This window comes from Puma concolor, chromosome B3 (genome assembly GCF_028749965.1).
Source record: "Puma concolor isolate L17-30 chromosome B3, mPumCon1.1.hap2, whole genome shotgun sequence".
NCBI lineage: Eukaryota > Metazoa > Chordata > Mammalia > Carnivora > Felidae > Puma > Puma concolor.
The window spans coordinates 86,282,252-86,305,359 of NC_141672.1; the positions used below are offsets into that span (position 1 = coordinate 86,282,252).

The 23,108-nt window shown below is 56.0% G+C and overlaps 1 protein-coding gene and 1 long non-coding RNA gene across 4 annotated transcripts; one reads left to right on the plus strand and one right to left on the minus strand.

Annotated features, from left to right (window-relative positions):
* Window positions 1-926: 926 nt before the first annotated feature.
* PLCB2 (phospholipase C beta 2) lies at window positions 927-23,064 on the minus strand. Of its 3 annotated transcripts, none has more exons than XM_086710362.1 (32): window positions 22,653-23,064; window positions 19,492-19,569; window positions 18,766-18,834; window positions 17,991-18,131; window positions 17,774-17,853; window positions 17,635-17,688; window positions 17,453-17,528; window positions 14,866-14,966; window positions 14,555-14,721; window positions 14,319-14,465; window positions 13,982-14,139; window positions 13,635-13,717; window positions 13,288-13,372; window positions 12,549-12,711; window positions 12,318-12,424; window positions 12,092-12,188; window positions 10,941-11,025; window positions 10,687-10,811; window positions 9,987-10,141; window positions 9,303-9,467; window positions 8,636-8,735; window positions 8,006-8,110; window positions 7,744-7,838; window positions 7,545-7,620; window positions 7,265-7,306; window positions 6,927-7,149; window positions 6,671-6,845; window positions 6,464-6,540; window positions 6,278-6,373; window positions 5,691-5,748; window positions 4,946-5,032; window positions 927-4,600 (listed from the first exon to the last, which is right to left on the minus strand). In XM_086710362.1, exons 1-32 carry the CDS (start codon window positions 22,734-22,736, stop codon window positions 4,397-4,399), a joined length of 3,558 nt encoding a protein of 1,185 aa, XP_086566488.1. In that variant the 5' UTR covers window positions 22,737-23,064; the 3' UTR covers window positions 927-4,396. The 3 variants fall into 3 exon arrangements, with proteins under 3 accessions (XP_086566488.1, XP_086566486.1, XP_086566487.1); XM_086710360.1 differs by having other exon boundaries at window positions 7,265-7,330; XM_086710361.1 differs by having other exon boundaries at window positions 7,265-7,309; window positions 22,653-23,063.
* Window positions 14,230-15,716, plus strand: LOC147580177 (uncharacterized). The gene is made up of 2 exons (XR_015252585.1): window positions 14,230-14,325; window positions 15,335-15,716. It is a non-coding gene; the product is annotated as an uncharacterized LOC147580177 (long non-coding RNA).
* Window positions 23,065-23,108: the final 44 nt, after the last annotated feature.

Genomic DNA, 23,108 nt, shown 5'->3' on the forward strand with positions numbered 1-23,108 from the left:
GTGGGGTGGGGGTGGGGGGTTTGGCTGAGAGGGTAGGTGTGTGTGTAGGGGGGATGAATGGGGGGAAGAGAATCAGGTATCAGCTTCAGAATTTACTGAGACTTTTCATGAGCCAAGTATTGTGTTCGCAGTTGCGGGGAAACACAGAAGTTCAGTTCTGGGTAGAAGAGACCTTCCCTCCCAAGCAGGGAAGACAAGACCGGTACAAAAAAGTAGAGGCTATCACCAAGGGCTCAATACATAGGTTAAATACAAAACTGAGACAGTGCTCAGAGGAAAAGGTGGAGTTGTGGGGAGGAGAAGGCTCTGGAGGAAGTCTGAAGACAGGACTTCTGAGGTGGTCTTCAAGCCTGTGGGGGATCTGGCTGCTAGGAAATGAGGAAGACATTCCAGACAGGGTTACTGAGGCCAGGCCAGGAAGCAAGAAAAACACCTGTAGGGGACAGTATTGAGGGCTGCTTTACTGAGAACCTTCCTATAGAAGACAGGAAATTAAGGGAATCCTAAAGGTGTCCTGAGCCTGGGCAGAGCATTGATAGTATGCTTTGCAGCAGGAGCCGCCTGTGGAAAGATTCTGGGCAAGGAGAGGATTTGCCCTTCCAGAAAGAAGACAGTGGGCTCAGATGGGTGAGTGGCAAAGTGCACATTGGGCCCTGCACTCCAGGCTTCTTGCCTTTCTCCAGCTCCCAGGCTTCAGGGATGCCCAGTGGCATCCTGAGCCCAGCTATGGGGCGGGGACTCCCACACCCCTCTGTTCTGGGCGGTGGGGGGTTAGTGGTGGCGGTGGTGGTGTGTGTGCATGTGATATATACCTGTACACACTGTCAAGCTCCCACTCCCTTTATCTTCTCTCATTCTTTAATCCCTCTGCTCTGCCCATTTTCTCTCCCGGTGTCACAAAAAGGGCACAGCATTTGACATTGGAGTTCAGTCACAGCTTGAAGGCATTTATTAGCAGTGTGGCTCCAGGCCTGCATTGTCTCATCTGCAAAATGAAGCCGACAATACTAGCCCTGCCTACTTCTGGCAAGATCAAGCTAGAGAGTGTCAGGGAAAGAGCTACATGGTTATTCAGAGTGTAGAAAATCCAAACTCGCCCACCCCAGACATGGGGGCCCCTCCTGGGGTGTCGCCTCAGGGTGAGTATAGACTCTCCAACCCCAGTGGGGGTGCAGGAAAGCTCTCCCCCCGCCAGAGCAGAAGAAAGGCTTTCCTTCCCTTCATGACTCAATTCCCCTTTTTGCAGCATGAGGGAAATTGCTTTCTTCCCTCCTGTTTCCAGAGTCGGGGAAGGAGGTAACCCTGGAATCTGCATGTGGCAGGCCCGCCTGACAAGCCAGGCAGCGACACACCCCAGGTAGAGGAGAGAAGCAGTGGGAACATGGAATGGGTCACTGCTCTGTCCTAAAGAACCATGGACTCCCTCCTCATTGGGGCTTCCGCCTCTGTTCCTGGGATGGATGGAGACAGTTCCAGGGAAGCACAGGAGCCAGAGGTTCCTGTCAGGGCCTCCACCCTGGCTTGGCAGACAGCGTCATGCTGGCCACTCTTTAGAAGGAGCAGCCAGTGCATTTGCCCCATCTGTCATCACCAAGCCAGTCAGGCCTGTGGCGGGTCTCAGGCCCTGGAGCCCTAGCTCTGACTTTTCCGTAGGCTCAGTAGGTTCTGAGCAGAAAAGAAATAGCAAAACTGGGGGGGAAAAAAAGAGCTGAGACGGTGCCGCAGAGCAGAGGCCCCAACAGCCAGAATTAGAAGCTGTCGCTTAGGGAGCTGAAGGCTGACAAGAGATGGAGCTGAGGCAGGGAGCAGGCAGGCACTCCACACTCTCCTCCCCTCCACCTGCTGAGCCTCTCCCCCAGGCAGGCCCCAGGCTGGCAAAAGAGCTTCCTCCCAGAGGCGCTAGGCTCAGGTCTGCAGTCTGTCATTCTGTCTGCAGCCAGCGCCCCTCCCAGACCCCTTTCTTTCCCCCTCAAGTGTCACCAGCCCCCTCACCCTGTCATGTTGCACCAGCTCGGCAGGGTTGGGCCAGGTGGCACATGCCTGGGAGATCCAGAGAGCCGGGGAGGGGGTGGGGGGTGCAGGGGGTGGGGTGAGTCAGCAGGGGACTCTAGTATCTGAGTCAGCAATGGGACTGGGAAGGGGCGGGGACCCTTCTCTTCATGTAAAAGGTGAAACTGAGGCATGATGAATGGACGGGGAACCTTGCCCCAGCCCCACAGATACACAGCAGGAATTCACCTGCTCAGGGCCCTGAGGGAAGGCATCAACCTCTCCTCTGCACATCCCCTACAGCCAGAGATTAACTCATCTCCAGGGCCCAAAGACTATGACATTTTCCCAGGGGGGCACCTTGCCCTTTTTCCAGAGGACAGAAAGCAGGGAGGTGGGTATCTGGGGCTGGCCCCCAACCTGCTATGCAGAGGCCTCTCCAAGAGGCAGGAATGCATTTCCTTCCCTATTCCTGGGCTTCCCAGCTCCACACTGGGGAGCCCAGAAACTGCCCCGTCTGGCTGAGAGGCTCGGGGAAGGCAGCTTCTCCTTCCCCTCAGCAGTCTCGGGCAAAAACAGGGGACTGTCCAGTTGACTCTATTTGGCACTGGCTCTGGCTTATGCCCACGTGCCTGGGTCAGTGAGCTCGTCTAGCCTGGATCCTCATCCCTACACGGTTCTACCCCTGGGCTGGCAGGGAGATGGGGCAGTGGAGTGCCCAGCAGGAGAACTAAAGACAGCACACTGCTCTGGGGTACAAGTGTCCCACCCTTGGCTGTATCCAGTGTGTATGCAAGCGGGACGTGTCAATGACAGGCCTTACTGCTGTGAATGAGCAGGACCCCTAGTCTCAACCTGCAACCCGGGAATGCTGGGATCCCAGAGGTCCGGCCCCCAGAGGTATGGAGGGTGGTGGCGGTGGTTCTGTTTATTTTTCGAAGGCACAGGTGCTCAGAGCTAATGGCATTTGTTATAACTCTCTGATAAGAAAACAACCTCTTCCCAGAATCAATCCCCACCTGGTGTCTCCCAGGCCAGTGCCTATTCCCATTTGGGATTTGGGACCATGCCACAGATGCGGCGAACAGCTGCCCCCAAGCCCCTGTCGAGCAAGCGTTGGGTTCAACCATAACTACCACGGGGGCCTAAGAACGTGATCGCTCTAAGTCTGCCTAAAGGGGCCCAGGTGGCCTGGAGGTTCACAGCTCCCCAAGAGGGTGGGGGGCACCTTTGCAACAGGCTCTTCTGCTGTAAGCCCTGAGGGTGGAGACAAGGAAAGCCCACATCTGGGGGCGGGTGGAGAGAAGGAGTGACCTCATTTTCCAGTGGTTGTGGCATCAGAGCTGCCAGAAGGGGAAGTGAATCCCCTTCGTGCCCAGAGGCAGGGCCATTCCTTTCCGCTGGGCTCTGGAAGGGACTTCATCCTGGGGTTCAGCTCCCAAAGGGTTTTTTTATTTTACTCCCCAGGCTGTTTCATTTCAGGAGCATACTACCCCTGCCTCCCATTTCTTAGCTGTAGAGCAGAGACCAGGCTTAGGCAGGAAATATTGGGACAGGGTTCTTTTCAGTAGCAGTAAGAAGGGGAAAAAATAAATAAATCTCATAAAGGCAGGAGAGAAAATGATAATGACCTTGTCAGGCAGCCTGCGTGGGGGTGCATACTAGGAAGTAACCACCCCCCGCCCCCAGGCCTAGAAGAGTGTCCCAAAGGCCTTCCTTGGCCCCTCCCTGCGAGCCAGAGGCCCAGTGTCTCAGAGACCAGACATCTGAGGCAGCTTTTCCATGTCAGCCTCCCGTCCCCCACAGGCAGGAGGCCAGGGAAGGGACCTCAGCCTGGGATCCCGGAAGCAGCTGTCCCCAGGGAGCTTGGAGGTAGTGCCAGGCTCCACATCAGGGAGCTGACAAGGAGGCCAACTCAGGACAGGTCTGAGATGGGGCCTCACAGCAGCAGGGTTTGGAGTTTGGTCCTGCTTGAACTAGAGGTTCTAGAGTGGAGGTTCCAGGTGGCCAGACCTAACCCTCCAGGTGAGAACAGTGAGTCCGGAGTGGGGCACCAATGGTTGCTCACTAGGAAAGGTGGAGTGGGGCCAGGACCCCATTTCCTGCCTCCCAGTCCATATTCTTGTGCCCTCAACGAATCTGTGACACTCATTCAGAGGAAGAAGTGAGGGATGAAGAGCAGGAAGTCCGACTGGAGAGGGCCTCTAAACCCAGACAGGCCCCTGCCCTGATGGTACCAGGTTCCTGCCTCCTCCTCCAGCTTAGCTGCAGGAGGGGGCTCCAGAGTCCAAGGGAGGCCCAGCTTCCGACAGCCTTAGAATGCGGGGGCCTTTCCTCCCAGGGGGATGGAGCCACATCCCAGAGAAGAGAGAATGTCCTTACAGAATGTCCCAGTGGGATGGGGGCATCAGAGGCGACTCTCCTGGGCATCTGCCTTTGCTGTGAGTGGGTCCTGCTCACACAGCTCCTTGAAGGCCCCAAAGGACCTCTCAGGCTTGTCCTTGGCCTCAGAGGGGAAGCAGTCCCTGAGGCAGGTCCTCACTGACTCCTTCACCTCGGCCTCCAAGCCCTTCATCTTGGCCTCGTACTCTGCCAGTGCCTCCTGCTGGAACTGTGGGGACAGCAAAGATCACCACCTGTCTCAGAAGGGGCCAACCGCCCACTCTCTGGACAGTCAGACAAGGGGATGCCCAGTCTGTTTAGAGCTCCCAGGAGACTGGGGTGGGAGGTGGAAGGTAGTGGAGACCATCAGGGAACCTCTCAGGGAAGGGGGTACCAACCAGGCAAAGAGATGTATAGAACTACCTCCTCTTAAAGGGCCCCAGGACCCCATGGGAATCGGGGCCTGTGGTCCACCAGTGAAGGCTGAGTCCCCTTCCCCTCACCCCATCCCCTGACTGGCAGCTCCCCGGGGCAGGCCAACTCTGCTGGTGGCCAGGGTAGTGGTCCCTGTCACCTGCTTTTCCATCTCCCGGATCTGCTCCAGGCAAGCTGCCTGCTTCTCCTCCAGCTTCTCCTGGTGCTTCTCCAGGTTCTCTGTCATCTGGGTGGGAGTGAGAGGCAGGGAATCAGGATAGCACAGACAGGCAACCTGGCTTGGAATCCAGCTACAGTCCCAGTTAACCAGCTGTAAGACTGGGGACAAATTTGTTACCCTTCAAACAGTTCTTTCAAATTTGTAAAATGAATAGTGTGTCTTGCTGGATTGTGCAGGAGTGTATGAGACAGTTCAAGTCAAGTACCTGGTTGAGAGCCTGGTATGAGGTCAGGTCTCAGTAAAAGTGAGCTGTGTTAGTGTTGTTAATGGTGGGGGGTGGGGGGTGGGGGGGAGGCGGTTAGGTCCATTCTCAGCAGGTTTTCCTTCCTTTTCTGACTTCTCGGAGCCTCAGGAAGCCCCCCTCACATCCCATCCTCCCCTGGCCATCTAGCCCCTTAACATTTCCATCCAGGGTGATTGGCCATAGACAGATCCCCTTAGGCTGGTACCCCACCCTCCCACAAAGGCCAGAACCACGGGATAGCCTGGGGACTCCTCTTCCTCTTCATTGCCTCCTCCCATCCCTAGCTGCAGGGCCTGTTCTGGACTGTGCATCTCTTAAAGGCAAAGTAAAGGCCTGGGACCACCCCTTCCCTCCTATGTAGTGTGTGTGTGTGTGTGTGTGTGTGTGTGGGTGTGTATGAAGGACACAGCTCTTACACACCTGCTTGATGGCTTGCACCACCTCCTGAATGTGAGAGTTGTTAATCTCTCTCTTCAGCCTGTTGGGGTGATCAGAGTTTCAGAGAGGGCAGGGGGCCCCTAGGAAGAGTTGAATGAGACCAAGTCTCCTCAGTGTGTAGACAAAATGAGAACTCCACCCTAAGAGCAGAACCAGCCAGAGGGGGTAATCATGGGGACCCAAGGAGGACTTGAGGGGCCACTGGGAGCTCCAGGGACTGAGGAAAGGGCTTCCTCACTGAAGTGCACTGTCCTACAAGGTGTGTGTGTGGGGGGGGGGGGGAGCTACTGTCCCAAGGTTGCACCTCCCTCTTTGTATGATTGGTTTTCCCTTAAATTCTCCTTTCTGAGAATTTTGATTCTCCTTTCTGATGGCTTCTGTGTTTTGCCTAAGGAGGACACTCCGATCAGAGGTGACAGAAATGGGATTAACTTTAGAAACCCAGGGGACAGGCACATCTCTGGAAAGTAAGTCAGGATCCACTTGTAGACAGGCCCCTTCCCACCTGGAGTGGTCCCTTCTCAGACCCGCCCTGGAGTCTGAGGCCTGGGCCTCCCTCCAGGGCTCACCTTTCTTGAGCCATCTTGTCCGAGGTGACTTTGACCATGGCCTGGATCCTCTCTATCCTCTTGGCCTCCAGCTTTTTCTTCATCTCTTTGGTATCACTGCAGAAAGACAAGCATCAGGAAGATGTTCTGAGGGGCCTGAGCCCTCCTGGGAGATAAGAGTCAGGCATGGGCGGGAGGCAATCATACGTCTCCAAGGTCTCCTTGAGGGTCTTCAGCTCCGCAGCCTGCTTCTCTCTGGCCAGCTCCATCATCTTGGCGATTTGCTGCGGGAGGTGGGGGGGGGGGGCAGTTGTGCAAAGATGAGCTTGGCTAGAGGAGCCCTTTGCTGTGAGGCGGTGGGGACGGGGTGGTGTTGGTTGGGTTGTGGCTCCCTCCCCTCCCCCGCCCGGGCACCTCGGCCACGTGCTGCTCCTTGCGCTTCAGGATGCACTCGTACCGCTCCTCGCCCTGCTGCAGCAGCTCCAGCTCCAGGCGGTCCTTCAGCTCCCGCGCGCGCGCGTCCGCGCCCTCGGGGCCCTCGCGGCCCTCGCTCGGCGCGGCCCCGGCGGCCTCCTCGCAGAGCGGGGTCCTGTGGAGGCCACGTGTGGGGACAGGCCCTGAGCCCGCCTCGGAGGGCAGGGCCCGCCGCCGCCGCCGCCGCCGCCCTTACCTCTTCTTGCGGGAGCCCTTGCTTGCGCCGAGCCCGCGGCCCCCGCAGCCCCCCGGGCCCGGCGGCCCCAGCTCGGCCAGCTGCGCCGCGCCCCTCTGCAGCAGCTCCTCCCAGCGCCGCGCGCCGCGCCGCTCCAGGTCCCGCAGCTCCTTCTCGTGCCGCCGCTGCAGCTTCACGACGCCCTTCAGCTCCCGCAGCTCCTCCGGGCTGGCCGTCCGTGGCTCTGCGGGGGCCGGGGTGAGGTGCGCCGCCTCCCAGAACCCCCACCCCCACCCCCCAGGAGTCTAGGACCCTCCCCAGGCTCGTTCCCAAGATCACTCGGACTCAGCAGGCCTTACCCGCAGCTTCTTTCACGGCTTGCTCCCTGGCCCTGGCCCCGGCTGCTGCAAGAGCCACAGCGTGGGCTAAGAGGTGCTGGACAGACGGGATTAGTTCTGTAGGCTACTCTCCCCTCCCTGGGGGGGCATTATGGGCCCCCTGTAGCGCACTTTCCTGGCGCTGCGACTTCTCACACAGTTGTTCCCATCCCAGGTGAAAGTCTATTTTGGGGGGATGCTGTGGGTACCGCTGGAGAGGTCGAGGCCCTTCCAGTCTGTGGGAGGACCCTGCAGTGCTTACCTGCAGACCCGTTGCTCAGTGGGGCCAGTGCCCCATTGACGTGGCCGGCGACCGGACTTCCGGGTGGGAAGGGTTTCTGTGTAGGGAGAGCAGATTCGGAACATAGCACCAACAGCTCTTGGTCTTTCAACCTAGGACTCTGCCTCCTCCCTCATCTTCCCTCCCAGAGGGCAAAGCTCCTGGACCAGGCAACACAGACCTCAGGCAGACCTCCTATGGCTTCCTTGAGCTTCACAGACTTCTTATCGTGGGCACTGAAGAACTTGATGGGATTGGCAAGAGCCACGGTGAGATCTGGGTGCAGAGGGGCATCACTGGCCTGGTATGGAGATGTACCTGGAAGCCTCCCCCATCCTCACCTACCCCAGGATGCCCTGTCCTGCCCCACTCTGGAGGCTGGCTTGAGGAGGGGGAGGGGGAGTGAGTGGATCCCGGCTCCCAACATACTAAGGGCCTCCTACCTGCCCAGGTGTCAGGTACATAGTCCTTCATCTCCAGGAAGACAAAAAGCGCAGGCATGGTAAGGGGCATGTTGCTCTCGCTGTGCAGGCACAGATGGTGGTAGCCTGTTGGGCATGGCAGGGTGGGCAGTAAGCCATGCTCATTGCTGCCCAGCACTGCACAGGAGCAGCTAGTTACTCAAGACTCCTGGCTTTAGAGTCAAAGAGGCCAGAGCCTGAGTCTGATTCTGTGCCTTCCTGGTTGTGTGACCTTGGGCAGATAGGTTTAAATCTCTGAGATTTTCCTCAGCTGTGAAATGGGGTGACTAGCGTCTACCCATGTGGTTATTGTTAGCATTAAGTGAGAACGTGTTATAAGCCCTAACTCATTTTAAGTGCCCAGTAAGTATCAGCTACTTGGGAAATTGCCCCAGTAGTTCCAGAATATTACAGGCATTCTGATAGGTGGGCAGAGGCCCCACCTCTGTCGGTTTCCTATTCTTGCCACACTCCTTAGGGCTGATAACTTGAGAGGGTTAGGTAAGGTCTCAGGGCCACCTCCCTGAAGCAGCCCCACCCTCTGGACAGGCTCCTAATACTGGCCTTCGTCTCAGACCGGCTGACAACAGCAAAGAAGGACTCCATCCTTACCAGAATTCAGGGCATTAATGGGGATGATGCGGTGTCCAAGAAATCTGTTGCCTTCCTCCATTACAGCCACCCTGAGGGAGGCCAGCTCAGGCATCAAGATCTAAGGAGAGTTCGGGACAGGACAAGCTAGGAGGTGGCCAACCTACCCACCTCCCTAGCTTCAGAAGTCTTAGCGTCAGTGTGAGAACATGGCAGGTGTTGCCAGATTTGGCACACTCTAGGCCACACACGTAGGCATCCTCTGAGCTCATGCCATGGCTGGTCCACGCAGGGGAGAAGGGCTGGGTATGCAGCCCAGGGCTCGGGGGTCCTGGTGCAGGCAACCCTTGACAGCCTTGCCAATGAGCATCCAATGGGAGCAGAGCAAAAGACCCTCACAATTCCGTGGCATTCTGTACCCTCGACTGGGAGTTCACATTTCTGCCTCTCATCCTAACATGAACATACACACACACACACACACACACACACACACACACACATGCATGCACGCACCTGCTCACAAACTTCTGTAAACGTGGATTTGGGACTCTTAAAAATCAGGAAGCCATGGGGGGAAGAGAGGGGAGGGGAGAGGATGAAGGAAGTCCCTTTATTTAGTTCCTCTTTTCTATAAGTAGAGGCCAAGAAGTAGGGACAGACCCCAGCCCCTGCCCTAGGTCCCCACCTTCTCAAAGACAAAGGGCTCCTCCTTCCAGACAGGATTGATAGAGTTGGCACTGGGTGACAGCTTGGTGCGATAGCGCCTCTTAGGGTCCCCAGGAAGGCCAAACAGCTCCACTTCGACATAGGTGCGCACACTGCGTTCTGACAGGAACTGCCCAGAGATCACCTAGGGGTGGGGCCCATGGGAGGCCGGCGTCAGCCTGCCCACCCAGGCCCTTCCCTAGCACCTGGGGCCTCCAGCTCCTGTGGCTAAAGCATCCATTCTTGCATACTGTGAAGAGCCCCATTCAGCTGGGGCTGTGTGGCTCAAGGGTTACAGCTAAGCTCTTGGCGACCAGGTGCTTCCAGCATTCAGGGAAGAAGTGGGGGCCTCCCCACCTCCCTCCCCCGGCAAGGAAGGAACAGCACCCTCCCGCAGGGCCTGGGGCTCCTGTGGACCCACTCTGCCTACTCTTCTCCCCTCCCCCATCCCAGCCTCAGCCCTTCCCCTTGGTTTCCATGGGGACCAAGAGGCAGCTTCCAGTGCTGAGGAGGAGGCAGTTTCCAAGGCAACTTGCTACTGCACGAACTGGCTTGGGCTGAAGTTTTCAGGATATCAGGGGAGGGGGGTTGGGAGGGGAGGAGTAGAGCTCTTTCTCCTCAAGTCCCCAGCCCTCCCGGCCACTTGTCCACCTCAGGGCCTTGCCGTAATGGAGAGGGTGGTGGCTACCACCACATCGATGCGGTCCACTGAGAAGGGGTTGAACTGCTTGTCTGGCCGGCGCATGAACTCATGCTTGAGGAGGTAGCCACTCTGCCCATTGAACTCAAACAGCGCCATGTTCTGCTGCATGGGCAGGTCTGGGGGGACAGGGGCACTCAGTGAGGAAGGCCCTGCCCTCGGTCTGCACCCAGTCTCTGTGTCCTACATTTCTCAGCCTCTCCTATCTTGTGAATGGGGCGCTTGGGTTGACTGTGAGAATGAGGGTCTCTCCTGACCTAGCCTGTTCCCTTGGGGTGTCTCATCTCTCAGGAAAGCTCCACAACCTGGAGTCAGCAGGAACAAAGCCACGACCAGACCACAGCTCGCTGTGGAAGTTGAGGCCAGCAAAGCAGGTGTTTCGATGGGCCCATTCAGGCAGAGCAGCCAGAACCCACGCCAGCACCCTGGCACCTTCACATACATACCCGTACACGTGCAATCATACAGGCATGAGCTAATGCATTTAGATCCCTGACCGCTCACACACCTGCACGTGCTCCCACAGCCTGAACAAACATCAGGACACTGATGTTCTAAAGACACTGAGCTGTTCTAAAGACCCCCCCCTCCCCACAGGGATGGGGTGAAGGTGGGAGAGGCAGGGGGCAGGGGAAGGTTCTCAGGGGCCTAGGAGTACCCTCACCCATCGTCTGGAAGTTGAGGGCAACCATCTGGCAACCAGCATTCCAGAACATCTGGGGCATGTAGTTGGAGGAGTCCATGCGGGTGCCCTTAGGGTAAATGCGGCTCATCTGGCGCTTGTTGTAGCTGCCTCAGAGTTTAGGAGCCCGGCCGAAGGCCGCCCACACCAGGAGGACCCAACAGCTCCTTCTGGGAGCCCTGTCCCCAACCCTCCACCCCCACCAGGGACCCTAGCTATTGAGGCCTCAAGGATACTCCACAAACTGCACCGAGGCCTTGGAGAGCAGGTCGTAAGCCTTGAGCTCTGTGAAGGAGGAGATGACATAACTTCGGTTCTTCTCTGTGTCGGAGAGAAAGGGCAGGGGGCCCATGTCAGGTTGTCCTCCTCCCTCCTTCCTCCCCTCCCTTTAGGCTAGCTCCCTCCAGCACAGAGATCCCTTCCACCCAGCATTTCTGCTGAGGCCCAAGGGCTTAGGGGGCCAAGCTGATGTGCAGATCCATGTGGGTAACGGTGTGCTGGGGGCAAAGGGTATATGTGGGAGATGTGCATAGGGATGGGGTGTGTGCCACAGTCCTGCAGAGTGAGGGGTGTGTGCCCTGGATGGTACAGGAACATGCTGTGATATGCAGACAGTGAGCATGCAAGTTATATCTGAACATGAGGGCTTGGGGGCAGGGGAGGGAGAATAAACATCAAGGATCGGACACGCCGTGGCTGAGCACAGGTGAGTTTGCAGGGTGCGGGTCCAGGAATGAGGAGTCAATGTTGCAGAGGTACACACTGCACAAGTGTGTGCAGAAAGAGGTGTTTACGTGGGGGGCACGCCCAGAGGATGAGGGGAATGCATTATGCCTGTGTCAGGAGAAGTTGAAGTTAAACAGCATAGGTGTGCACAGGAAGGGAAGGGTGCAAGGGGCAGATGTGCACTGTTCCTTCCCTCTGCCTTTGGCCCTTCCTGGGAGTTCTCCTGCCTGGGGTGGGGAGATAGGAGGTGGGGAAGGGAACAGGGCTCCTGGGCTTGGGCCAGCCTGAGGCTCCATTCATCCCTGAGAGCCACAGCACCTGCAGAAGGCTGCAGGAGCCTCAGGCCAACAGGGCTAAGATGGCCTGTCATAAGTGGCCTGCCTGTCATGGACACACTCCAGAGCATTCTGGTAGGTGCCAAGTTTCTCACTACAGTGCCGGGAAACTGGGAGCCACTGCCACTTAAACAAGCCCTTTGCCTGACTCCTCTGCTGGCTATTTATAGACAGGGTCCCCAAGTCCAAGGAAGGGGGGGGTCCTTCTTCCTCTTCTCCCTACCCATCAAGCTGCTCTGCTGTCAGGATGCACTTCTTAAGGGCCTTCTCCTGAATCTGGCCTCGTCTCCAGCTTACCACCTTCCTCCCGCTTCATGCTTACTTACGGGCAGAGAACTCAAAGGAGATGAACTTGGTGGGTTGAATGTAATTCACTAGGCTGGACATCTCCTCATAAGCTGTCACCTCCAGGCCCGCTGTGCCCTAGGGAAGAGAGGGGAGGGTGGAGAAGGGGAGGGCAGGTACAGAACCCAGGGAGGTGGCCCCCTGCCCGCACCTGGAGGGCTCCGCAGAGGACACAGCAGAAGGGGCTAGGGGCTGCCCTCCACACACCTCATCCGACTGCATCTTCTTGATCTCTTCCTCATTCAGGCTTCCCGACTCCTCCTCCTCTTCCACCTCTTCCTCCTCCGGCTCTGTTCCTTCTTCACCAGCCCACGCTGCCACACGCAGCTCCATGAGCACTGGGGCCTGGGGACCCCATACATCCCTTCCAGGCCCAGCCCCTCTCTCCCTCTCCAGATGCTCCCCCTCCCACACCCCCCCCCTCCCAGGCCGCCTCACCTGTGCCCTCACCCACAGAGGCACTGGGTGGGCAGTCGCCCTCAGCCTCCCCACCCGGCTCCTTGCTGGGGGATGCTGGGCCAGAAAACTGGTTCTTTTTGTTCTTGATGAGGATCTTGCCTCGGAGATCCTCGGGGCTGGGCAGGGGGATGCCTGGTTTCAGCTGAGGGAGAGGGGAGAGGGTCAGTACCAACTCCTCCCCTTCAGGGTGCAATCTCAGCAACTCTGTACCCAAGCTGTGCTCCATCTGGCCCGCCTGCTTCTCCAGCCTCTCATCCCATCGTATCCTGTTGTGTGCTGTGCTCCTGCCTGACCCAACGTACGCAGTTCCTCAGACAACACTCTTCTTGCCCAGCTGCTAGAATACTCTTTCCCCACCCTCACCAAAATAATCCAGTTTCCCCCTCAGATTTCAGCTTAGCCATCCCTTCCTCCAGGAAGACTTCCCTGATCCCCAAGTACTTCCATAGCAGCCCCTGGTTGTGACGACCTGGTTACTTGTCTGTCTCCCCACCAAAAGGTAAGCAACCTGAGGGCTAGAACTGTGTCTTTGTTGCTAACATAGCCCCAAAGCCCTACACGGTGCCTGACACATGGTAGATGATAAGATTCTGGTCCCACAATCTTCCCAGATAAACCCCAACATCTTCTGGGGACATCTGCCTCCTTAACCTGGCCTTGACCCTGCCCTGGGCCCCCAGCCCCCAGGCCCAGATGCCCCACAGCAAATTCCACTCACTGGGAACTTTTCCAGGGGCTCTGTGAGTAGCATGTCCCCAAACATCGTCCGGCAATACTCAGCCATCTTGGCCTGTTGGCGGGGTCTGCAAAGAGCAGAAGTGGGTAGGTTTCAGCAGCTCTACCCTCTTCTTGTCCATCTTTTTGGGGCCCTGACCTGGGTCATCAGGGGCACAGGAGGTCAGGGAGGCAGGGACACAGACAGGAGAGCCTGGGGTCCCAAGGAACTTATAAAACCCGGGAGAGAGCTGGAGGGCATGGCTAGAGGTGGGGGACAGTTGGGAGAGGGCAGCTACAGGCAGGAGATGGGGACAAGAGAGAATGAGGCTGAACAGGTCTGATACGTACGAGTCCACATGGTTTTCAAATGACAGGATGACAGGATAGGGGGAGGTCTTAAAAGCACTTTCTGCAATGGCTTCAATTGCTTCCTGGAGGAGAAGGGGGCCCAGCCGAGAGGAGGTCAGTGCTCCAGGCCCCCCACCCCCAGAGGCACCCGTCCCCACTCCCCAGTTTCAGGACACACACAGAACTGGAGGGCCACTGCTGGCCCTGTCTCCTCTGGTCCCCTCTAGTACCTTCACTGGTCAAGGCCTCCCACCTCCCCCCTCCTTTCAGCTGCACCCCCAGAAAACTTATGGCCCAGGGCCCTTCCCTAGTGCCACTGCCTCCAGCTTCCACACACTGAGTCTGACCTTGAAATAGATGTCTGTGGTCATGGTAAAGCCGTGGGTGATGATGGGCTCCTCGTCAGGGGGCCTGCCCTTCCAGCAGTCCAGCTCCACGCAGCGACAGCCAGCCAGCAGCACCTGGCGGTACATCTCTGCCGAGGAAAGGCCAGAGAACTGGCCAGCTGTACCAGAGCAAAAGGGAGAGGCGGGGGCTTCACCAGAGGCCGGTCCAGCTCGTGCGAGCCCTCTCCAACACAGTCTGTCCTTTTGCAGCCTGTGGGCGATCCCTGCGAGGGATGGATTCAGGGAACAGGAGCAGCCCCCGTAAAAGGAGAAGTCACAGTGAGGTCACCCTGGTCACCTGTCAGGTAGGTGTTGTGTGAGGAGTTGATGAAGTAATGGTTGAGTGGCTGTGTCATGTCTTGGTAGAGTAGCAGCTTGTCCTGGGCCAGCACACTGTTCTCCGGCCCACAGAGAAACCACACCATGCCCTCAGGTGACAGCTGGCCTGGGGGGCAAGGGGAAGCTGTCAGGGCTGCAGCCCAGCTGCCAGAGCAGGCCAGGCCCACAGGGATGAGGGGCTCCCTTAGTCCTCACCCCTCTGCACGTTGATTGCACTGGGCTCGTACTTGTCAATGAGGCCCCGCACTTGGTCAGGCCGGGCGGGCGGAAACAGCAAAGAGTTGAGGCGGGAGTCCCTCTGTTTCTGGTTGATGAATTTGGTCAGGTGCTCCTTGGTCATGTAGGGCTTGGCCTTGGCGTGGCTGCAGGCCAGAGAGGTCTATAGCCCCTGGGCCGGGGAGCACGGACCACCGCCTCCTCCAAAGAAGCCGCCTTATTCCCAGCATGGCAAGTGGGATTTTAGCCACCACCCCTTCCCCATGCCCAGCCCAGCTAAGGAAGCTCACTAGGAAGTGAAGATCTCATCTATTTCTGGCCGAGGACAGAGGCTCATGAGGAAACTCTTGTAGACGGATTCTGGGAAGTCCTCAGGATTGATGGCATCATTCTGGGGGGGATAGTCACCTGATCATTCCTGTCCCACCTTCTCAGTGCTAAGACCCACAAATGAGGCCCAGCCCTGCGCAAGGGGGCCTGTCAAAGGGAGGGCTCAGGGCGGGCCGAGCAGCATCAGGTACACCCCCAAGCACTGGCTTCTCAAGGTGCTGGTTGCTGAGCAGAAAGCATGCTTAGCTGGTTTGCCTTGCCTCTCAACTTGGACACAGGCTAGACCCTTGGCTGGGGCAGGATCAGAACTAGGGATGACCAGAGCAGGGAGGAAACAAGGTTAGCAGCAAGTGATGCTGCTGCCAGAGCAGTGAGCTGTCTTCGTTTTTTTTTGTTTGTTTGTTTGTTTTGTTTTTTGTTTTTTTTAAGTGGAGGACAACTTTTCCAAAAGACGCAACTTGAGTGTAAACAGTGCGCGGAACAGCAGGGCCCCCAGATGCACGAAGCAAAAACCGACCAAACTGAAGTGAGAAATAGTTCAACAATAGTAGAGACACCAAAGAGCCCAAGGAACAATAACAAAAAAGACAAACTGGACTTCACCCTAATTAAAAACTTTTGTGCTTCAAAGCATACCATCGAGAAAGTGAGAAAGTCCACAGAATAGGAGAAAATACTTGCACACCGAATGTCCGGTAAAGGGACAACTCAACCAGCAAAGAGACAAATAGCCCAGTGGAAAGACAGGCAGATTTGAATAGACATTTCTTCAAAGAAGATATGCAAATGACCAGTAAACACATGAAAAGATGCTCAGTCTCATTAGTCATTTGGGAAATGCAAATCAAAACCACAATGGGATACCACTTCACTCCCACAGGATGACAAAAATTTTAAAAAGACAGACAACAACAAGTGTTGGTGAGGAAACTGTAACCCTTGTACATTGCCGGTACGATCATAAAACGGTCAGTCTCTTTGGAAAACAATCTGGCAGTTCCTCAAAATGTTAAATAGACAGTTGCCACACGACCCAACTATTCTACCTCTAGGTATAGAGAATCGAAGACATACGTCCAGGCAAAATCACGCACACGAATGTTCACAGCAGCATTATTCAAATTAGCCGAAAAGTAGAAACAGCCCAAATGTCATCAACTAACGAACATACATAAGCCACATGTGGTCTGTCCAAACTACGGGATATTACTCAGCAGTAAAAAGGAATGAAGTACTCATGCGTGCTACAACATGGAAGAACCTCGAAATCCTCACACTAAATGATTGAAGCCTGACATATTGTATCTTCCATTTACGTGAAATGTCCAGCTTAGGGATCTTTATAGAAGCAGAAACTGAAAGTAGACTAGTGGTCTCCAGGGATACTGTGCCTTTGCATTTCATCCCAGAAAAACCCATCCCATGTCTTCCAGGATCATACAGGAAGGCCAACATCAGTCATAGTTTGGAGCAGAGGGTCTGAACAAGAGAGCCAGCCCCTGTCTCCCTAAGCCTGGGTCTTGGACCTATCAGCTCCAAGCAAAGATAGGTCAGTGGGTCCTAGCAGGACACAAGGAGAGCTGACAAATACGGGGGACTTAGCCAAGGTGGGAGCTCAGGAGGCAGGAGAACAGGAGAGGGGATGTGCAGCAAGCAGTACCGGCTGCAGGGCCCTCTGCAGGAGCCCATTTCCACCCTGTCTTTAACCCTATGCTTGCGTTCCTGTGACTGACTACATCAAGGAGTCACTAGCTGTGCCTGGAGGGGGAGTAGTCTTTTAAGGACCCATGTGGACAGGTGATCGATGAGGTCTTTGTTTTATTTATTTATAACATAACAATTTCTTATCAGGAGACAAAACTCCATGGGGTGCAAGCAGTGCCCCCCATGGGCACAGGGGACTGAGATCCACTCCCCTACCCAGGCAGGAACACTGGGCTCGGGCTGCATCTGCCCAGAGGGCTCCTTTTTTGGTAATCCACGTAAGGCCCCTCATGGGGTGACCCTGCATACAGCTTGTAATTTTAAATTATTTAGCCAGAAGGGGAAAAATGTTTTCCTGTGTTAAGCTAAAGGCTGTGTCCTGGCAGCTTCAATGCTTGGTCTGTTCCTCTCCCCACACTGCACAACTAACCCCTTCCCCATATTTCAGACCCCTGCATATTGCCCCCATCCTTGCTGACCTTATCTCCCTCCTCTAGGTGAGAACTTTCACTCTCACCTTTCATTCCAAGGCTAGAATGGGGATGCACCCACCTGCTTGCCCTGAACATAGTCCACCGCCCACTGCCCGCACAGCCACCCAGGAGTAGGCGGTGTAGACCAACCTGTTCTGGATCCAGGCACCTCACCCCCACTGCCCTGGTTCTGTCTCTGTGCCTACTATCAGGACCCGGTGCTCTAGGGTTAACTGGCTTTGGGGGCTGTTGGCCGGGCCGTGCCATCATCCCTGCCTTCACCACCCCCGACCAGACCTGGCCACACTGGGCCTCTTGTCACAGCCAGCTCAGGTGAGAGGGGGTGGGCTGAGGCAGAAGAACCACTCACCTTGCCTTTGGGGAGGTGGCAGGAGCTGAGGGCAGCTTCCACCCGCTTGCGGTCAGCAGGAAACATCTGGAAAAAACTGAAGGAGCAGAGAAAGGCACCAGGCAAAGACAGGGGTCAGACCTGGAGAGGAAAGGCTTTGAGGAGCTGAGCCAAAGTGTGGGAAGAGATTTGGGGAAACTCACTTCTTCACAGGAATCTTCCCTTCGGGATTGAGCTGCATCTTGAGCTTTACCAGGCTGGTGGGGCAGAAAGCATCTCACTTAGGCCCTGGGGCTGGCACACTTAACCCCACACACCAAGGCCGGGCAGACAGGCACTTACATTTTGTCCAGGAAGGTGCTGCGAGAGGCATTGGCTGTCAGCGGGTGCTTGACCAGAGCCAGTACATCTTCAGCCCAGTTCTGCAGGACCCCAGGGCACCGCATTCAGACCCCTGACCACACAGGTGCCCTCACCCCCTGCAACCCTGGCCTGTCTCGCAGGAAGCCCAGGCTACCCCAGGTGCCCACCCCAGGCGAGGTGTGCCCCCACCATGCACCTGGCCCACGTTCTCCTTGTAGGAGACAAAGTTGTGGAAGGTGAGGTCCACCATGTCCGGGCCAGACACCACAGTGAGCGTCTTTAGCAGGAAGTTGTTCTCAGGAAAGTCCATGTTGAAGACATCCCGGAGCTTCTGGCTCTGCAGCAAGCAGCGACACGGGATCAGAAGTATGCCCCATCCCTGCCCACTGTGGCTCTCCTTGTCCCTCCCCCTCAGCGTTTGAACTATGGCCACCCAGGGCGGAGTCCCATCCCCATCTGAGGAGTCATGGGCCTCCGCACCTTCCCATCCCCGACTCCAGGGGCCGGAGTGGAGATGGAGAGCCCACAGGAGGAGATTAACCTAGCCACAGGGCCTGGGAGTCCTGTGTATTTTGTTTGCCACTTTTCATTTGAAGATGAATTCTCAGGTCCCAGTCTCATGGAACCCAGCTTCCCACCAATCCCTTCCTCCATTTTTCCTACTGGCGTTAGGCATATATAGGCAAACCAGATGGGGAGGGGGTGGGCACAAGCAGTACCACCCAAATAGTCCAGGGTGCTCTAGGGGCAGGAACTGACCACACGACATGTCTGTTTATGGTACCAAAGCTCTGGAAAGCTCAGGAGCAGCCATGTCCCTTCCTCCGCTCTGGGACGAGGCCCCGCTACCCAGTCTGGGAACTCTTCCCCTTGCTCCAGAGATTAGGCTTCCCACACCCACAGGGACTCCTGCGTTGACCCCACAGAGCTTGTGGCCATGTTGAGCCTGGGATGCCACTGGGCCCACCTACCTTGGGTATCTTGGCAAACTTCCCAAAGCGAGTATCCCTGATGCTGGTGATATCCAGAAACTCTATCTCCTGGAGGGTGTCCCAGTAGGAGCAAAGAAGGGATGAGAACAAAAAGGTCAGTCAAGAATGAAGAGCAGAGAGGAGGGAACTTCCAACACCCCTTCACATCTTGACCAATTGCCTTCTGTAGATGCCAAGACTATCTGGGGTGGCCTGGACCCTACCCTTCCCTTCTCACCAATCAGGTTCTCTCCACTCATAGGAGCCTCCTCCCTTCCTCTGTCCATTCCTTCCCTGGCCATTCAAGTTGCTCAAGACGTATAGCCTGTGGTCTTGCCCATGCTATCCTGGATTCTCCCCAGGTTCCCCTCCCTTCCCTCCATCCAGGTACTGAGACCCTATTTAATCTTTCTGAGCCCCCAGTTTACCCAGAACAACAGGTAGAGAACCCGCCTTCAGTGGCAGTTCTTTTTCCTTTCTCTCTCTTTCTCTCCAAGGGATGCTAAGTCTGGAACATCTTGGCCCAAGGCAGCCGTGGTTGGAGTGACTGCATCCTCCCTCCCAAAGCAAATAGCCTCTGCCCACAGGAGATCCCCCAGAGCCACCCTTCCAGGTCTTTTTGTATTCCCTGAGCATTCACACCTCCACCCCTACATTATCAAAAGGTTGCTTTGACTCAACAGATCAGCAGGAGCTCAGGGCCATGGTAGGTAGGGGCTGCTTCACCTTACTCTGATGTGTCCAATATAAGTAGTAGCCCTTGGGATCCACGCGGAGGATAACTGGGGAGGCTATTGTGGTTTCCTATAGACAGAAGTGGGGAGGGAAGGAAGAAAGGAAGGAAGGAAGGGAGGAAGGGAGGGAGGGAGGGAGGAAGGAAGGAAGGAAGGAAGGAAGGAAGGAAGGAAGGAAGGAAGGAAGGAAGGAAGGAAGGAAGGGAAAACAAAAGACAGAAGGGGTTAGCTGTCTGCTCTGAGACCTCAGGCCAAGCTTCCCTGGCCCAAGCCGGGGGTTTCAGAGCTCACCATCTCCCCTCCACAAACCACTCCCCACCAATCCATCCAACTGTCCCATAGACACCAAGTGCATTCCCACCTTCAAGCCTAAGAACCCAACCCTGCCTGAAATACCTTCAAAGAGCACCCCAAGTCTCTCCTCTTCTGAAAAGCCTTCCCAGAAACATGCTATAACAGTGTGTGTGTTCACACACCTAGAAGCCCATCCAGAAAATCCCCAAGGGCTTATGGACTCCAGGGAAACAAGCCTGTGCTGTAGCATAAGCTAGGCCATAAGTTTATGCGCTAGACCATGAGCTTAGTGCTTCGTGTTTGCTGAAGAGCCAGTGAATGGCTCTAAATTCTTGTTCCACTCACAGAGCACACAGGCTATCTTTCATTTTAATGGTCTTCGTATGCATATAAAACAAGATGGTAAAATTGAAGTTTCCAATAAGGCATGGTAGTTGCTGCACACCAAATCACACCAAATGCAGAATTTTCAAAGGCAATGGTCAAAACAAGGTTCTCAGGTCAGGGGTGGTTAGAGTATGGGGGAAAAAAACAATTTGGGAGGGGGATAATTTTAGAGAAAGCTGTGTTGTGAACTCCATTCCCTTCCCTCCCAAAGGGAGGGTTGGGGGGGGCTGACCCCTCACTTTTAAAGCTAGTGAGGGGTTTCAACTGTACTTAGAAAGCTTTGGTCACCCCTGCAGTTGTGGGGCAAAGCAGACTGGGGTCTGACTCCTGCCCAGGAAACCGAGTGTCAGAGGCATTGAGACGCTGATTGTGCTAGATAAACCCAAACTTCAGAGTCTGTTGGGGCAGTGAACACAAGAGTATGTGCTGAGGTTTAGAGGAGGCCTGTGGGAAAGAGGGACAGAGTCCAAAACCATAGGAAACTGAAAGTGGTAACTGGATTCCAAGAAGTAATTTTGAGCGACCTTCTGAAATAGAGATGGCAGAGGGACCCTTACATAAGGGACCACCAGCTCAGGGAAGGAGGGTCTCCTCACTTTGAGGAGAATCCTCAAAAATGTCCACTAGAGAAAGAATAAGCCTAACATTCTGCCAGGCTCAGAAAGCATGAGCCAACTGATGATGGCATCTGTTCATGAAGGACTTTGGTCCCCTCTCCCTCATCTCTCCCTGCACCCATGGTCCGGAGGGCTTGGTGGAAGATCAGGGAATCCTGCCTTCGCAGAGCACATGCAGTCCACCTAAAACCATTCCTAGAAGGAGGAGGGCAGAAGATGTTATCCAAAGTAAGATTTGAGTTTTGAGTTATAACTAGTTTCCGAAATAAGATTGGGTGTTATGAGAAGTGACCATAGGATTGTCTGTTCCCCAAGAGTAAATGGAATCTCTTGTGACTGGCTGAGTTTCCTTCCATGGGCAGAAGAAGAGCCTCTCCCACCAAATACACTGTAAAGGGACCGTGGGAGACAAAATTAAGTTGGGAGTTGATTACATCTTTTGCATTGTGCTTATTCAACATGACACGACATACTCAAGTCATAGGCCAGCTGGGCCAAAGGCAATCTGAGCAGAGCCCTGTCTCACAAGTGCATGTGCCCCGTGACTAGGCTTGGGAGATTCCTGCTCATGGAGGTCAGGCTCCTGGGGTCATGCTGTGCCCTGCCCCAGGGAAGGGAGGGGGGCAACCTGCTACATAGGTACTGGCTTGCAGAGAAGGCCAGCTAGCATGTCCCCCCGCCCCCCCCCCCCACCAATGGCCCTCTGCCCAGTCAAGTTACACACACTTCCCAGAGGAACCGAGAGAGGCCACTTCACTTTTCATTCTGAGCCACTTCCCCCATTCCACAGTCTCCTGGGACATGTCACCACCATGCCACATCCCCCACACCACTTCTAGGGAAGCAGAAAGCATCTAGCCAGGGCCTCCTACCCATAGTCATGGCAACCAGATTATTCAGCCTAATGTAGAGCCCCAGGCTGCCTTAACTCACAGACCCAGAACCCCTTCATCCCACCTGTAAGAATGAACCAGCCCTAAGGCCCCCCCGCCCACACACACCCGTGAGCCTTCCAGTTCCCTTCCTGGGATCAGCCCACAGTGGTTCCAATACTGGACCCACCTAGCAGCCTCACAAAGGACCCCAAATTATTCTCACTGCCCAAGAGAGTCCCTGGCCTGTCGCCACACATTTTCAGGGGCCAGGAGGACCAGAGTCTGGGAAGCAGGTCCCAGTCTGGGAAGGAACAGACAGCGGAAACAAAGATACAAGGCAAAGCAGTGGTTTCCCCCTTTCCTTGCAGATAGGGGGGTGGCAGGGAGCCCAGCTGAAAACAGCCAGCAGAAGCAGAAGTCAATCAGTTCCTTCCCAGCAGAAGCCTCCAGTTCTCATTTAGGGTCCCCCGGCCTTGTGTAGCTGCCCACGGCAGCTATGGGAAGAGTGGGGCTCCCCTGGGCCAGGGCAGGGCCAGATGGGGAGGAGCAAGAGTGCACCCTCTGTGCCAAGAATAGGGGCCTGGCTCACCTCTGCTTCTGCCCCTGCCTCAGCTCTGGGGCACTTTCTTCCCACTAGTACTGAGACCAAGAACAACAAATCCTGCTTGTCTTGGGGGCTTTGGGGAAGGACAGACGCAAACCCAAACAAACTCCCTCCTGTGACCACCCAGGCAGCCCATCCTCTTCTTATATCCAGACACAGAGCCCTAGCCCCTGCAGTCCAGGGACACACACTCAGGGCCACACACCCTCACCCCCAGGTTTGTTTATCCAGGCCATTGTGTCAGCTGCCTGGCCAAGCCACACAGGCGCCTGGTCCCAGAAGACATAAACCAACCCACCCACCCCAACAAGGCCCCTGACAACAGGGCTCCCAGCACCCCAGTGCCCCAGCAGCCCACGGCCCCTGCCCCACTCACATCGTCCCATTTGATGAAGCGCTCCCCTTGGCTCAGATAAGCCTTCACCTTGGGGGGCAGCAGGACAGGGTTGAGCAGAGACATGCTGCTAAGCGTCCCTCTTTGGAGAGGCTGGACAGGCACCCGTGGGTAGGAGGAGGGAAGGAAGAAAGGCCCGAAGGAGGAGAGCCAGCCGGGCTGGGCTCACATGGCACCCGCCCCGATCGAGCGGGTCCGGAAGTCTGGATACTCTTTTAGCCCACGGGTGGCAGTGGCTGGGGGCAGAGCTGAATGCTTTGGCCAGAGGCCCATCTGTCTTTTAAATCAGTCTCCTCCCCCCTGCTTTCAATGGGGGGCTGTGGTCACTGCTCCTGCCCAGGGAGGTTAGGCTCCCCTCCACAAAGCCCCCGCCCTCACCCTGTGCCTCAGCACTTCCTGCTCAGGGCTTCCTTCTATGTGCTGTTCAGGACGGAGGGG